Source organism: Oryzias melastigma, unplaced genomic scaffold (assembly GCF_002922805.2).
Source record: "Oryzias melastigma strain HK-1 unplaced genomic scaffold, ASM292280v2 sc00251, whole genome shotgun sequence".
Taxonomy (NCBI): domain Eukaryota; kingdom Metazoa; phylum Chordata; class Actinopteri; order Beloniformes; family Adrianichthyidae; genus Oryzias; species Oryzias melastigma.
The window spans coordinates 277808-293516 of record NW_023416891.1 but is presented as its reverse complement, the minus strand read 5'-3'; the positions used below and the strand labels follow the sequence as shown (position 1 = coordinate 293516).

The 15709-nt window shown below is 41.4% G+C and overlaps 1 protein-coding gene across 20 annotated transcripts in view; it reads right to left on the bottom strand.

The window, feature by feature from the left end:
• Positions 1-254: 254 nt before the first annotated feature.
• cacna1ab (calcium channel, voltage-dependent, P/Q type, alpha 1A subunit, b) overlaps positions 255-15709 on the bottom strand; it is a 162560-nt gene continuing 147105 nt past the window's right edge. For 10 of the 20 annotated variants that reach the window (XM_036210817.1, XM_036210815.1, XM_036210820.1 and 7 more), the window contains 5 exons: positions 14423-14440; positions 13414-13449; positions 6437-6638; positions 5677-5915; positions 255-5129 (listed from right to left, as the gene is read on the bottom strand). In XM_036210817.1, coding sequence (XP_036066710.1) covers positions 4410-5129; positions 5677-5915; positions 6437-6638; positions 13414-13449; positions 14423-14440 — 1215 coding nt within the window. In that variant the 3' untranslated portion in view covers positions 255-4409. The remainder of the gene's footprint in view (positions 5130-5676; positions 5916-6436; positions 6639-13413; positions 13450-14422; positions 14441-15709) is intronic. The other 10 variants (XM_036210814.1, XM_036210825.1, XM_036210819.1 and 7 more) reach the window with 5 other exon arrangements.

The window sequence follows — 15709 nt, the reverse complement described above, 5'->3', positions numbered from 1 at the left end:
GAAAAGTGATCCAGTGCCATTGTGAAATTGTGTATTAAAAACACTTCTCTGCTGCCCTCTCAAACCGTACACGTTCTAACCCCACCATTATCCCCACTTCATGAAACTCCCGTCTCCTTTTAACCCCGCCCACCCCCATCACACACACGCATGCACACACTTAGTGCTGTACAAAGGGGGAGACCACAGCGTGGGTTTAGCTACATAAGCACATCTTCTGGCAGCCCTACTGTACATTAATACCCAATGTGTAGTTTTTTTTGTAGTTTTTTTTTCAAAAGAGAGCCCTTTTCATGGTTTAGTCGACACATTGCCTCACAACCAACTCACTGACACAATTTCACAGCCGACTGAGCTGATGAGTGATGAGTTTCTCCTTCAGGCCACAGGGAAGAAGAAAAGCAAAAGAAAAATGGTTCGTCAGACGTCGGGAGCAGGTGGAGGAAGAGATGATGACTGAGCAAAAAACACAGAAACAGCAAAGAAACCCAGAAGCCTTTTTTTTTCGTTTGAAAGGATGGGGTTAGTTTCCGAAAAAGTGCACAAACATGCTTTCACACAAAGGCGGCGCTGTGAGTTCAGCCATTTTGGATTTGCTGTTACAATTATGGACGAGAGAGTGGTGTCGTGGAGCCGAGACGTTTTTTTTTCTTTTTTTCTATCGGTCAACACAGTTGGGGGTTGGTGCATTCAGCAGGCCGTTTGTGGCAATATGGGAAGTGCAGAGCTCTTGGGTCGGGGGGAGGGAAAAAAAGAGGGTAGGGTAAAATTAATGTGTCTGATGCCAAGTCAAGTAAAACCATACAATAACTCAGTCCAAGACGGTCTTCTTTTGCAGCTGTCGCTTCCATTCATTGTTAAACTAGCTACCTAACAGTAGAGGGACCTGAGAAGTAAGCAAACAGTTTCACACCTCTGTAAACCTCTCACTAAAACCCTCTCTAGGTGCACCGAATGGCCTTGTTCCAAAGCGCCAAAGCTAGCCAAAAACTGCTAGCCCGTTGGCACAATTTGGAAATGAAGGTCATTAAGTCGCATAAAGTCAAAACCAAACGGCTCTGAGTAAAACTGTGAGGATCTCGTGATTTTTTTTAGGCAAATACTGCAACATGTGTTTGAATGGGGGACTTGATGTAATACTGATTTCCTGCATCATGACTAGCCTCTTGACTCGTTTCCTGACCCCAGTCTTCTCTCTGAATCAGGACTCTCCTCAGTTGTACGCCAGCTCGAGAGCCCGCGGGACTGGATTTTAAGGCGTTGTGTGGATGAACACAACTACTTACAGAAGGCAAGGGGGGGCCGATGGGCAAGAGAGACTGTGTTTGAGGAGACTGGGAGGTGATGGATGTGACTCGGATACAGAAGGCACTGTGGCTCTAACGGGGGCTCTGGAGAAGAACCGCCAACCTCTCTGCATGCCAGGTGAGGGCGGACAGGTTTCCTTGCACGCCCCCCTCCCTTTTGCTTATGCCAGATCTACCATCACCAAAGTGTCCCGTCCCCCCCCAATTTCCCTTTCGCTATGCTTGACTTCATAGCCTGGAGGCAACACAGGAGAGCAGAGAAATTTGTCAAGGGCAAAAGGATCCAAAAAAAAGACTAAAATCCCCCCCTGCAGGGCGTAATGTCACATGACTTGTGCAAAAGTCTGGTTAATCCTAACATTACCTTAAACCTGCAGGTTCTCATACACCTCTGGTGTCTTTCAGTACCACAGCAGTGTTGTCCTTCAAAATAATACGTTGTAGGTGCTTGTGAAGTCTGCATAGAGTCAAAATATGTGGACTGGGGTTTCGCTTGCTGGCTCTTGAAACCGCAAAGAAATTGGTGAGAGGTCTTGACTTTAACGCGTGATCAGTAGGCAAAATAAATAAATCTATGAAACTCTAATTATATGCTGTATTACATCTATAACTACATCTACAGTATTATATCTAGTCATCTGTAATAAATAATCTATATTTTATCCTTTTGTTTTAAAGAGTTTTAAAATCCCCCCTCGACAAGAATAAAAGGATTATTTGTAGCTCTGTTTGCTGTAAAGTGTTTCCGTCGTCTTCAGTGTCACTGTCTAAAAAGCCAAAAAGAGTAGATGCCAAACAGACAGAGAGGTTATGGATACCAGAGTTGGGTTTCATGGGAAAAAGAGGGACTGAAGAAGGGGTTTGGTGAGGGGGATCAGCGCTGGCTCAGACAGGCACACAGAAGACTGATTAACAGATACATGTGGGGGCCACATCTAGGAGTGGAACTTTTTATATCTTACAACGATATAAGATTTAAGCTTTCAGCTTTCTAGGATATGGCCAAGAGACTGAACTGTAGAGGGGGAAGACAGGGTGGGCTAAATGCTGCCCCCAGGTGGCAAAAACAACACTGAGACACCAACCCTGTACCAACAAGGGAGATCCGTTGCTGGCAACTGAGGGACAAACCGAACCCCCTTCTATTTTTTTGGTCATAGTTCTCTCTTCCAAATGGTTTAACCCCTCGCTGTTGAACATGAGTTAGAGATCTTTGGGTTGGCTTGAAAAGAGGACTGACCACGAGGGTCATTGCAGGTCATACACTGAGACTCCTCTGACCTCCACCTCCACGTTTCTAGAGAGAAAATGTATTGTAAGAATTGCGTTACAACACGCAATGCTTCTAGAGTGAATGTTCCCAAGCCCATTGCTCCAAATGGTTGCAAGAAGGCATCAGAAACTCAGTAAACGTCATTGAACAGGTAAAATCAACAGAAAGGATGCAAACAACATGAACATAGCATATTTGAACTCCAGCTAACATGACAACAAGTCTACAGTAACATTTCTACCAATTCAGTCACTCATCACCAGTATTATCATTGTTACCATCATTTTGCATTGACATTGAAATTCATAAAACTGTCATCATTATCAACAATAAATCAAGTCTGGTGGAGGTTTGCTTCTCTCCACTCTTTCTCCATCTTGATTCTCAAGCACCATAGGATGCGTTAATGTGAGCGTGCAGCTTTTTTTTTTTGCCTCCTAATAGATTGTTTGAACTAAGCATTCGGCAGAGAACTGAAACAAACAAAACTGCCCAGTTCGTACTGAAAAAAAAAGAAAAATCCAAAACTTTTGACATGTAGTAGAGAAAGAGTTTGAAAGAAGGGAACTTCTTTTAAAGACCTAAGTCTAAAGTTTTCTAGAAAGCCCCGGGTCCCACCCACGCCACTTAAATTTCCTCTCTAATAGGTATTTTATCAGTCATGCAGGTTTCCATCAAATGTTGGATTGCGAAAAAGATCAAAGGATGCTGAGCGAATGCAACAGAAGAACCAAGCTCCAATGTTCGAACAACAAGAACAAGAAGAAGTATTTGACAGAAGAAATACTGAAGAAACTTCTTTTTCCCCCTCGATCACTCCATTCCTTTCCTTAAGCGCAATCAACCGTGTGATGTCATTTCCTGTCAGGTCACCTTCCTCTGTTACCTGAGCCCGTCCTTCAAGCGCACCTGAACAGGAAGTGAGCCCACATTGTGCCTCACCCACTGCCACTTCCTCGTGGATAGGAAGTGATGTCACAGCAGTTCCATCAGTCCGTAACAGTAAACAGAGATGATAAAACTCATCAAATATCGGCCAGCCCTGTGATTGGCTGGTTTTTGCAGTGTAGGCGGAGCTTCCTGATTCTGTCTTTCGGAAAGGAAAAAAGATTAAAGATAAAGTAGGTGTTCTCCCTTTCTTACTTTCACCAATAGAGTCTTACTATTTTCTTCTCTGTTCAAGTTTGATTTTCTGGAGGCATAGCTTGGCATGTAAGGATTATGGGATCCTGGCTTTTTATTTGATTTCACTCTAAGCATTGTCAGTCTTGGAGCAGAGTCAGATCGGTGAACCCCACTTTCCCTCTTATTTTTATCCTACAGTGGAAGTCTGGCCAACGATAGACAGCAAACATCTAAGCGTCCTGGTTACAGTTTGGGAAAAATGCAATTAGGCCTGAAAACTTCACTGATACCGACCCGTTCCTCCAAACTTCCTCCATTGCTCTCTGTTCTTATGCTTCTGCCTTCCTCTCACAGCCCACCTTGAAGGTGATGGCTATTTCTTGGAAGTGTCTATCTGAGTCAGAGAGAGACGGAGGTAAACTACGCCCTGGCCATACCCAAGTTCTCTTGGCTTTCTCCTGTTTGAACCGAGTGCTGCTGGTTTTACTCTTACACAAAATGAGTAAAAGGCTGTTTGCAGCACCTTCACACCCCTACTTCCCACCCTTGAACTTATTTTAAGTCTGAGGGGTGAAGGTAGAGGGCTTTGGAGTATCCAACCCCTTCTAAAACCCCATGACCACTGCTTTGAGAAAAGTCTTGATAGTCAAGTCCAGAGCATTGGAAGTGGCTGTTCTCGTCTACTGTTGGTATTTCTGTAATTGCTAGCACCAGTCGTCCTCGTCCGTCTCACTATAGGGTTCATGCAGACCCTTGCGGGGCCCTCTGCCATGGGGAGGCCGATGGTGTGGTGCCCCCGGTGGTCCCCGTCGCTGAGGGGAAGGTGAGGATGAACGGTATCCATTGGGTACTCTACGCGGATGCGGGTGAGGGGGTGGAAGGGGCCCGTGACGGGCAGTCCTCGGTGAGCGTGGGTGTGGATGGGGATTCCCCCCATGCGGGTGAGGGTTGCCATGGGAGAGACTCTGCTCGTAAGCTGGAGGCTCGTGGTGCCGCTCGTACTCATAATCTCTCTCATAGAACGGTCCATCACCCTCGAGGCTGTCGCCCGGCGGGGGCCCACTCCAGCGGCTCCTGTGAGGGGACCTCGGCGACCCATGGAGAGGCGAGCGCGGGGACTGACGCCGGGGTGAGCGGGGCGAGCCGTGCCGGGATGAGGACCCGACGTGGTGTGGAGAGCCGTGGCGAGATGAGGGCCGGTGGTGGTAGCCCCTGTCGTGGTCCGGTGGGGAGAAGTGGCGGGGGGAGGGAGACCGCAGTCGACCTTGCCCGGGGGGGCCATAGCTGGGCTTGCGAACAGCAGGGGAGTAGGTAACATGCGGACGTGGGACGGCGGGGGTCTGCGGCAGTTGGCGTCGGCCCCTCCGTGGTGTGCTGGTCCCCGAGGTAGAGGGGACTGGACTACCGCTCACTGAACTACTGCCCTACAGCAAAATGTAAACAAGGAAAATCAAAATGCACCACAACAACATACAGCAGATAGATAGATAGATAGATAGATAGATAGATAGATAGATAGATAGATAGATAGATAGATAGATAGATAGATAGATAGATAGATAGAGAACACCATTGAAAATTATTCAAAAACGCAGTGATGAAGCAACAAATTGACACCAAGAAGCAACACGTCAGGTTGAATAAAAATAGAAAGATAGAAACAGCGACAAATAAAAAAAAAAGCATAACAAAAAAAGAGAGATTGATATCCATAAGTAAGAGTATGAAAATAACTTTGTTGCTCATATAGGCTGATGGTAAAAAGATATGGTTAGGAATTGTAACGAGTGCTTTTCAAAATGCCACCTTGGTGGTCGATTTGTTAGAACTGTCAATTGCATTTATTTTGTGTTTGTGCTAATGTTGGGCGTCTTGCTCAACACTACCAAAAGTGCAAATAAAACACGAAAACAGAGTGGGTTTTCTATACATCCAGTCCTGCAAAGTATTCCTGTCATCGTTAAAGCCCACCTGTCTGTGACCTCTTCCATCAGGCCCTTCACTGGGTGACCTTGACCAGTGGCGGTCATGAGGGTGTCTGTGGGCGTAGTCATGGCGTTCTGGACCGTAGCGCTCCTTGTCCATAGAACTGTGATGGTGGTGATGGTGGTGGTGGTGACGGCGATCCTTGGTGCGGCCGCGGTCCCGCTCTCGCTCTTTGGGGGGTAGTTCTCCTGACTGTGTGGTGGTGCTCAAGTCTGTTCCCAAGCCTGCAGACAAAGAGCCTCAATTTAGATTTGGAGACACACTATCAAGGAAGGTTGGAAACATCTTCATGAGAGGCTGAGGTGGACTGAATGCCCATTCTTGTCAGGAAGTACCTAAATCCCACATTTGAATATTCACAAACTTCTGCAACAATGTCCTTTGGGGAGATTGGACTGTATTTAAATTGTATGGTGCTACCATTTAAGTTCATGCTTTGATAATAACAAAAGAGTAGCAAAGTAAAAGCTTCTTGTAACTGTGGTCAGGATTGGTGCTAGAGGGACAATTTGAGGATGTTTTGGTATACAACTCCAACTGATTCTGACAATTCTCCAGTCAAAACTCCTGAGTTCTTAAATTGACCAGGAACTCCTGTATATGCCAAAGTATCCTTAGTCTCTGCTCTAGTTGAGAAAGCAATATTTTTTGTGTTGCAGCTCATAAAAAATGGAAAATACCCTCTTTGGGTCTGTTGGATAGATTTGGAGAAAAACTCTTGCAAAGTCTTTCTTGACGGACTCACCCGTGTCTGCATCGGTGTATCTGGTCAGGGAACGCTGTGAGGTGCGATGACTCCTGTCCCTATGCCTGCGACCTCCGCCGTGCCTCCCCTCCTCAGAAACCACCCTCTCAAGTGAGTAGTCGTCCAGTCTCACGCCACGTCCTGAACGACCGTGAACCAGGCTGGACGTGGAGCGCCGCATCGGACTGGTGTCGGTGATGGTCTTTGGGAGCAAAAGGTAGAATGTAGAAGAAAAGACAGAAAGATAAGGAAAGCAAAAGATGTAGAGAAAGGGAGAACAATAGTGGGGGGGAGGAAGACAGTGAGGAGAACAGAAGTGAGATTTACTTCAGATGGGTTGTGAGGAAACCAACCCTGGTTTAATACCAAAGCAAACACGGTTGAACAACTTTCCAGCATCTACGTACCCCTATCAAGTAACTGTTTAGTCAACAAACCAAACATTTTTAGATTAAACTATGTGATAGTCTTAGTGTATCCTCATGAATGATGACCTCCACTCATTTGTTTTGGCATCTAATCTTTCTATTGCAGAAAATCCCTTCAAGATCAGGCACAGAGAAATATGTCGTAGCGGGTGACACCATGCGCCAAAACACCACAATAAAAGACAGACAGAGATATGAACAGGAACTGATCAGTACGGAGGATAGGCCAGAGAGCTCACATGCTGCACGCAGTGAGGAAGACTAATGGACTTTTGCTGATGGACACCATATTCAATTGACATCATACCAGGAATCACAAACTGGAAACTTCAGATCCTTTGAGACCAGTTTCAGTGTTATTTTGCTTTTTTTTTGCCTTGAACTTAAAAACTATTTTCTTTGAGCATTTTTGGAAGACTACTTTAAGATAAACATTTATTTTATAATAATAATTATTTTTCAATTAAATGATTACGAATGCTTTTAAACAGTCAAAGTAACATTTAGATCAGAGCTAGTTTTATATATTGGATGACACCGGAGCTAGCTGCTTAAGTTGACCACATTTTTTGGAACCTCAAAAATTTTTGTCAGACAAACTTATATTAGTATCAACAATGGCCTTATAATTATGATTTATTTTTACATAAAGATGATACATTCGGACAAGTTTCAAGCTTAGACATATATATTATCACTGGACAATTCGAGGTGTTGACGTCATCCATAGAAAGCGGCTAACCACCATTGTTTCCTGATAGGTATGGCGCCATTTTGAAACCAGTGGACAGTGATTGGTCCAAGTCAGTATGAGTCAACGTGTCTATGGTAACTACTGTCGCCAATCATGAGTGAGCTCGTTGGTAGTCCACACCTCTCCCACTGAAAACAGGCGTGGTAGAATCTGTCAATCAAATCTTGGAGGTGGGGCCAGTGGGGACCACATGCTTTTTCTGAGGCATCTGATTGGTCAGAAAAGAAAAAATGTCTCAGAAGAAGAATGTATCAGAGCAAGAATAGTTATTTTGACAAATGAAATGACTGAGTAAAAGCTTTTTCTCAATAGAAGTCCATGGGATTTTGGACCTTCTAGTAAGCAGTAGGTACTTCCTAGTATGTCCAGTGAATATATACAATCAATGGTTTCAAGACAGCATTAGCACCTTTGTGTTCAGGAAAATTGTCCAAACCCCATCTGTCTTCATTCTGATCAAAACTTTACAGAAATCTTAATACAAAAGCTGGACGTTACTCAGATGATACTTGCTTTTTATGACAAAATATTTCACAAAAAGCTTCCACACTTGTTTCCCCACAAAAAAAGATTTTGTCTTTAGAATGTTTCATGAATGTAGTATATAAAAGAACGGTTTAAGGAGATTTTGAGGTTCTGTTATGGTTTTATCACTCCATACATAGAATCATAATGTGAAAAAGTCTGGACCCAAACCAAGAAATCTTGATAAAAAAACCAAACCAAAGATAATCAGTGGAGCATTTCCATGCTTCAAGTATACTATATACTTGAAGGTTTCACAAGTATGATGTCAATCCAATCTGGACACCCCATGTTTAAGGGAAGAGGCCTCGACCTTGAAGCCTGATCAAAAGCTCTGCTAGAACCCAGCAGTTTTCCCCCATGTCCTCCTCATAGAAGCAGTCTGAATGTATTCTACAAACAAATGTTTGTTTGGGGGAAATATTATGAACAAAGGACGAAAACTCCTAAAATTCTTAGTAACAGACATGAAAAAAGCCGACTTGAACTCAGAAACAAAAGTCTAGAAATGTGATACTGTCTGGCTGGGTTCGTATTCAGGCTCTTCTGACCAGGACGGAACCGTGATGACATTATGAACCTCCACAAATCAAATACCTGTTTGCACTTCACCCTAAAGATGAACCTCTCTGAGGAAACCAGCGTAAGCCATGCACGTCCTCAGAGCAGCCAACAGTGAGACACATGTACGCTCATACACATGCAGAGTCACACTAATACTTGTGATCAGGTGTGATACTTCTTCAGATTTTTAAACATGCTACTTTAATGCAATATTCAAGCTGACAGGGACCATGATAAGAAATAAATGTTATTACAAACAGAGTTGAGTGAAGTAACCTCCTTCACAAGTAACATTTTTGCATTATTAAGCCACTTGTTTGAGGTAAAATGTGGATTCTGCTTAATGGAGTTTGACTCTAGAACTGATTTGTCTTTTGCATGAAGGATTATCTTAAGATTTAAAGATTTGTACTTTTAAAATTAATACCAAAGATAGCTGTTAGAAATGAATTGTTTTTTTTTTTTTTCTTTCTAAGCTTTTATTTGAATGTTTTTGCACAATATCTGCCTTGGGTAGATTTAGCAAATTTAAAAGAAAAACACTTATAGCTGCAGCCATTTTCACTATAGTTAATCTAAGACCAGAGCAGCATGGGCCAATCAGAAAACTTACCACCAGAACACTTCATTGAAAAGGTACGAAAAAAAAAAAGATTTACATTTCTGAAGATAAACTAAGGCTGGGTCCTAATTCATTCATTACTTTCTACTTGTCATTTTTTCTACAATTCAAAAATGCCTTACCCTGAAAACTTCTCAGAGGATTCTGCACAAAGTTCACCAAATTGGTGAATACAAACTACTGTCATTGGAAAAATGTATTTACATTTATTATTTATAACTCATCTAATTTTTCATGAACAGAACACAGTGAATTCACAAATTTACAACTGAGTAAAAGGGCCACCATAATAAAAACAACAATCTAATTTCTGAGAAAAAGTTGTGAAACTACGAGAAAAAAGCACAAAGTTGTAAAATTCTAAGACATTTTTTTTTTTAATAGGAATAAAGTTGTAAAATTAGGAGAAACAATTCCAATGAAGATGTGAAAGTATGAAAAAAAGTCAAATTTTATGAGAGTAAAGTAATTAAATTATGAGAAAAAAGTCCAAATTTTATGGGAATAAAGTTGTAAAAATGCTAAGAAAAAGTAAATATTTTACAAGATTTAAGTTGTACACAGGTGGAAAAAAATCCACTAATTTACGAAAACAAAGTCGTAAAATGTATCAAACATTCACACATTTTACAAGGAACATTTTTTCTTTTCTGAAAATAAAATGATAGATTTGGCTTTTAAAATGTTCCAAAAAAGACACTTGAACATTACCTGTTTAATTTCTCTTTCAGGCGTTTCAGAGAGGTGAGATCACACTGCACAAGAATCTTGCTGAAGTTCACAAATTCACAATTTAATTCAAATAATAGCATTTTTTTTTAAAAAACAATTGTAAGAGTGTATTTTCATAAAGTAATAACTTTATTTGCATATTTTTATATATTTTTTCATACATATTTTGTCATTTATTTTTCTTTGATGTCGACTGTAATACTCCATCGTTTAAATAGTCTTTGCAAAATGTTGAAAGGTTTTTACTTTGACAAATGGGTGAATTTATTTTTGGTGTTTAAAAAAATAGTGAACATCTGTCCAAATTCAGTTAAAATCCAGGGCACTGGATGGTCTTTCACTGTTTTCATGTAGTTTTCATTAAAATCTTTGTGGGATTTTTTTTTAATACAAATACTGTAACGTAAAAAAAAAAAAACATTGTAAATAATCGCATTAATAAAAATACAGTATGTATATAATTGAGGAAAATACGTACTTTTGATTCATGTAAATAATGAACTCTTTTATTTTGTTTTTTGAAGATGTGGTTTTATGGGTCCAAATAAACTACTGGTCTGGCTTTGCCTAAATCTCCCAACCACAAGTCTACAGGTCATAATGAAGTTTTTAATGAACAGACATTTTATGGCTTTTACAGTAAGAGTCTGAAGCAATAGCTTTGGTTTCCCACATTCTCATCATGCATGACTGAAAACATGCTGGCGTGCTTCCCAGCTGGCCACGTGGCCAGAAAAGGCCAGCAGTCACATAGCAGGTTAGTCATGCTTCCATCACACTCTGCTGACCCGCTCTGAAGATGCATCAGTTTCAAAGACAGAGTTCACACACGCTGCACGAGAGTCGCACTTTGGGGGGTATTTTCACAGAGAGCAAACAATGGAGAGGAGACCGACGTCGACACGAGCAAACACAGGAGGGAGACAGAGAGGGGAGCAAAGAGGCTTTGACAGGAGAGGCAGAGGGAATAAAATAAAAACCAAAGGAGATCAGAAGAGTGGCAACACTTGTTTTAAAAAGAGCAGAGAGTACCACATGGGTAAGCTTCACTTTACCCAAACTCTGCAGAACTTATCTGCTTTAAAGACGAAATTAAGATTTTTTAAAGCCAATTTTTAGTCCGAGCTGAATGTACAATTTTTATGTAGCTTAACCCTTTACCACTGGTGATGTTGCCGGCAATACCTAAACGAGACGCCCTTTTTGACATACCGTAACTCTTCGACCGTTTACATGATCAACATTGAATTTGAATTGTTTGACGCGCATTAATACACGGCTGTGTAATTATCATTTACTCCTAAACACCCAGGAAACTGAGACATTGAATGTTGCCCCAAAAATAAAGCTTACTACGTCTAGACTGGGGGTCTGCAACATTCAACACTTAAAGAGTCATTCGGGTCGATTTCTCACCAACCAAAACCCAATAGAAGCCATGAAGTCTTCACTCACTCTTCAGAAAAATGAGATTCTGATTTATATTTATGTTCTTGCTACTGACGTGATACATTTAAAGAAACTATAGTGTGTTTTTGGCATAAATAAAATATAAACATGAAGAGTACATTTATTTTTCCAAAAATATGAAATCGTTTATAACTTTTGACAGAGCTTTGCACGAGTTCCTTTCAAAATAAAAGACATCCTACACAATGCAGGAAATGCTGTAGGATGTGTAAAGTCATCAATAATTTTAAAAAAAAACTTTATTTTACTGTTTCTAATGCATTTCAGACACAAACAAATAAATAAATATAACCAACAAAAACGAAATCAGAGCCAATGAGGTGACCTCTACCATATATTAAACCATGAGGCACACTTTAAAGCCCTGCGACAGACGGGCGACCTGTCCAGGGTGTACCCCGCCTTCGCCCTTCAGTAGCCGGGATAGGCTCCGGCACCCCCGCGACCCCGAGAGGGGAGAAGCGGTCAGGAAGATGGATGGATGGATGGCACACTTTAAATCCTTGAATTTTTTCAAAAATAGAAAACCTGCTTTATAATCCAGCTCCTCCTAGGATCCTCATTGAATGATTCATACCGTCCTTCAACTGTTTGTGATACTTTTTTCTTTACAGTTACTTTTAAAATTTATTTTAAACATTTTATTTTACCCAAAGAGCCACAATTGGCAGCAGAGCTGCAGGTTGCAGATCCATCCATCCATCCATTTTCTTGACCGCTGTGTCCCTTTCGGGGTCGCGGGGTGCCGGAGCCTAACCCGGCTGCTGAAGGGCGAAGGCGGGGTACACCCCGGACAGGTCGCCAGTCTGTCACAGGGCCTCAATCACACACCCATTCACTAACACACCCACACCTAGGGGCAATTTAGAGTCACCAATTAACCTATGAAGCATGTTTTTGGACAGTGGGAGGAAGCCGGAGTCCCCGGTGAAAACCCACGCATGCACGGGGAGAACATGCAAACTCCACACAGAAAGGTCCCAGCCGGGATTCGGGACTTCTCACTGTGAGGCGAGAGCGCTAACCACTGCGCCACCGTGCAGCCCGGTTGCAGATCCATGTGTTGGAATTCTTTGACAGACCGGTTGTGGCCTTCAAAGAGTCGTCATTCTTTGTCGTGTGGGTCAAGTGTAAGTGCATTCTTCTCTTAAGAATTAGCCTGGGTCTTCCTCAGGGTGTCGGTCCAGATGGACATACCTGGAAAACTTCCCCAGGAAGCATCAGAAAAAGATGGCCAAGCCACATCAGCTGTTCTGGTCTGTGCCACTCCCTCTATATCTAAAGAGACCTTCACAACAAGCACCGCAACAGTAGTTTCTTGAAACTACTTACAATAAAAAAATCAATGCAAATGTGCGCATCTGGCTTTTGTGTTTAAAACCTTTCTGTTCATGGGTTGTAATGCAAGTTTCTAAGACCATTTCTAGGATCTAGGTACAACACACGGCTCCTTTGAATACAGTTTGCAAGTTAAACCAATCAAGGACTCAGATTTGATTGGGATGTACTGTGTCCTTTTTACATTTACGGAAGTACCAACCATTTGGAAATTGATCATGAAGGAGAAATTAATAATTGTGGTTTGTACCCGGCCAGAATTCTATGACACCAAGTCTTTCGTGTATATTGGAATAGAGCTCTGAAAAAAGAAGACTGGAGCTAGATTAATGAGATTTGCACCGCTTTTGTTCGAAAGATGGACAGTTTCTGCCTCATTCATATAGATGTTATTGACTTGTGTGAATTTGGATAGTTTATCTAGTGTTTAAACACACCCAAATGGTACTCTTTTACAAATCAAGAAACAGAGAAGAAGAGAGAATAAGACTGAAAGAAAAAACAGGGAAGGAATTTAGACAAAGACGGAGAGAGAGGTACATACACTGAGGTTATTTCCACGAGGCCTGTGTCTCCTCCGCTGCAGAGCAGGCAAACACAGAGATAATACATAGAGCGGAGCAGTAAAGCACGCACACACACACCCACATACATACATATTGTGCATACACAAAAGGGAAAGAAAGAAGTGGGAAAACAGAAGGAGAGAAAGGAAAAAGCACTGAAAACAAAGGACGAAAGTTTTAAAGACAGAGGATAACAGCTCCGATTAAGCTACATTCACAACGTCTTCAGCAACGCACGTTCAAGTGACTTCTTTAAAAAAAAAAGTTGACGTAAACGTGCATAAATGTGTGTTTTGGGCGTAAAAAACACTTGCGTTCAAACTTATCCACGCAAGTTTCTATGACCGTTTTCGGGCTCTATGACGAACGATGAATGTTAAACCAATCTGAACTTTCACATCGGGGATTGGGATTTGGTAGAGACATACGAATGACTCCAGGATCTCTTTCATTTATCAGAATAGAAATTTGAAAAAAAAAAAAGCCTGGAGCAAGATTTACGAAATATACACCACTTTGACGTTTCCAACAGTAGGTGGCAGACATGCACTAGTAAACAGCAGCAAAAGACGACGCCTCTCCTTGCTTGTCTAGTGTGAACACCATGGGCCAGGGATAGGCCAGTCCAGGCCTCGAGGGCCGCATTCCTGCATGTTTTCCAACACACCCTGCTCTGGCTTGTTCTAATTGGCTGAACCAGGTAACCAGGCATGAATGGAGCTTGGATATCTGGAAATCATGCAGACACTGCTGCCTTTGAGGCCTGGAGTTGTCTATCCCTGCCATAGGCTATGCAGCATGCATGTTCAAGAACCTGCATTAACGTGTTCTTGACCACGCAACGGGTGTGAACGTAGTATTAGACTTAAAGAAAATGATAGAAGAACTATACAACAGAGAAGTGTGTTGTGGAGGTGAGTAGAGGACGACAGAAGGCAATGATCCATCCACACAAACACACGCACACACTCACACATGCACACTTACCGAACCAGCATAAGCTCTCTGTAGGGCAGAGCATTGTTAGAGGACAGTAAGTAACAAAGTTAACACACATGCACACACACGCACGCACACACCCACACGCTACCTTAACTAAGACTCAGTTTCACACTGGCAAACTGTGGTCGCCATTCCAGTTAAATCTGTTCTCTTAAACACAGTTTGAGTAAAAACACATGTTTTTACTCAAATTGTACACATGCTGAGTCATGGCCACTTTTTGGGTTTAATATTCTCCCATATGTCTTTGTAATACACTGAGAACACAGTCTTCTTTGGACTGGAACTGATCTTTGGTTTAAGTCAACATGAATATGAATATAAACACACTTTCACTTGATTTTAATCATTAAAAATAAAAATACAACTTATGTTGGAACCACCAACCGGTATACCAAAGTGAGAGCAATATGGCTCGATGTGGTGAGATGCTGGAGTATGAGCATGTTTCTGTGCATGATGGACATGCTTGTGTGACTGCTGCCAGACGCTTCAAGCCTTACAGAAGGTGGGATCAACAAGCACCGACTGGATGAAAAATGAACTGATATATGTGAACAATAGAAGTCCTGACCTTTATTTTTAGGAAAGAGGACAAAACTCTTGGACTTTTTAGCATAAAACATTTAAAAAGTGAGAAATACAACAGATCAAGAACATTTGTGGTAATATAAAGCTATGAGTGGTAAATATATTTGATCCTTCAGAGTTTAAAATTATTTTAAGTAAGTTAAAACATTATTGTTACTGGAGTTTTCAGTGAATTAAATTAGAATGCCTGGTGTGTGAAATCCCCAAAAGTAAGTGGACAAAAGAAAATGAAGAAGAGTAAAAGTTGTTTGCTAAAAATAAGAAATTAAAGAGAAAAAATCTAATTTGAATGTTTCATTTGTACGGAGCCCCTAAAGGGACATCAAAGTAAAATAAAAATTTGAATTAAAAAAAAATATTTTTCCTTTTTTTCTCTAAAAAAATGTTTTTCTCTACTATCTGGTGTGCACCAGATACTATTTAGATACTATCTGGATACTATCTTATGTGCACCAGATGGCGAATAGAAATATTTTAATTTTTTTTCTAAAAAAATATGTTTTTTTGGTTACTATCTGTTGAGCACCAAATACTACCCAGATAGCATCTAGTGCTCACCAGATAGTATCCAGAATTTTTTTTTTTTTTACTTCAATTTTTTATTACTTTGCTGTCCCTTTAGGGGCTCCGTAAATTTGAGGAAAAAACAATATATATTTATATATATTACAAGAAAAAGTA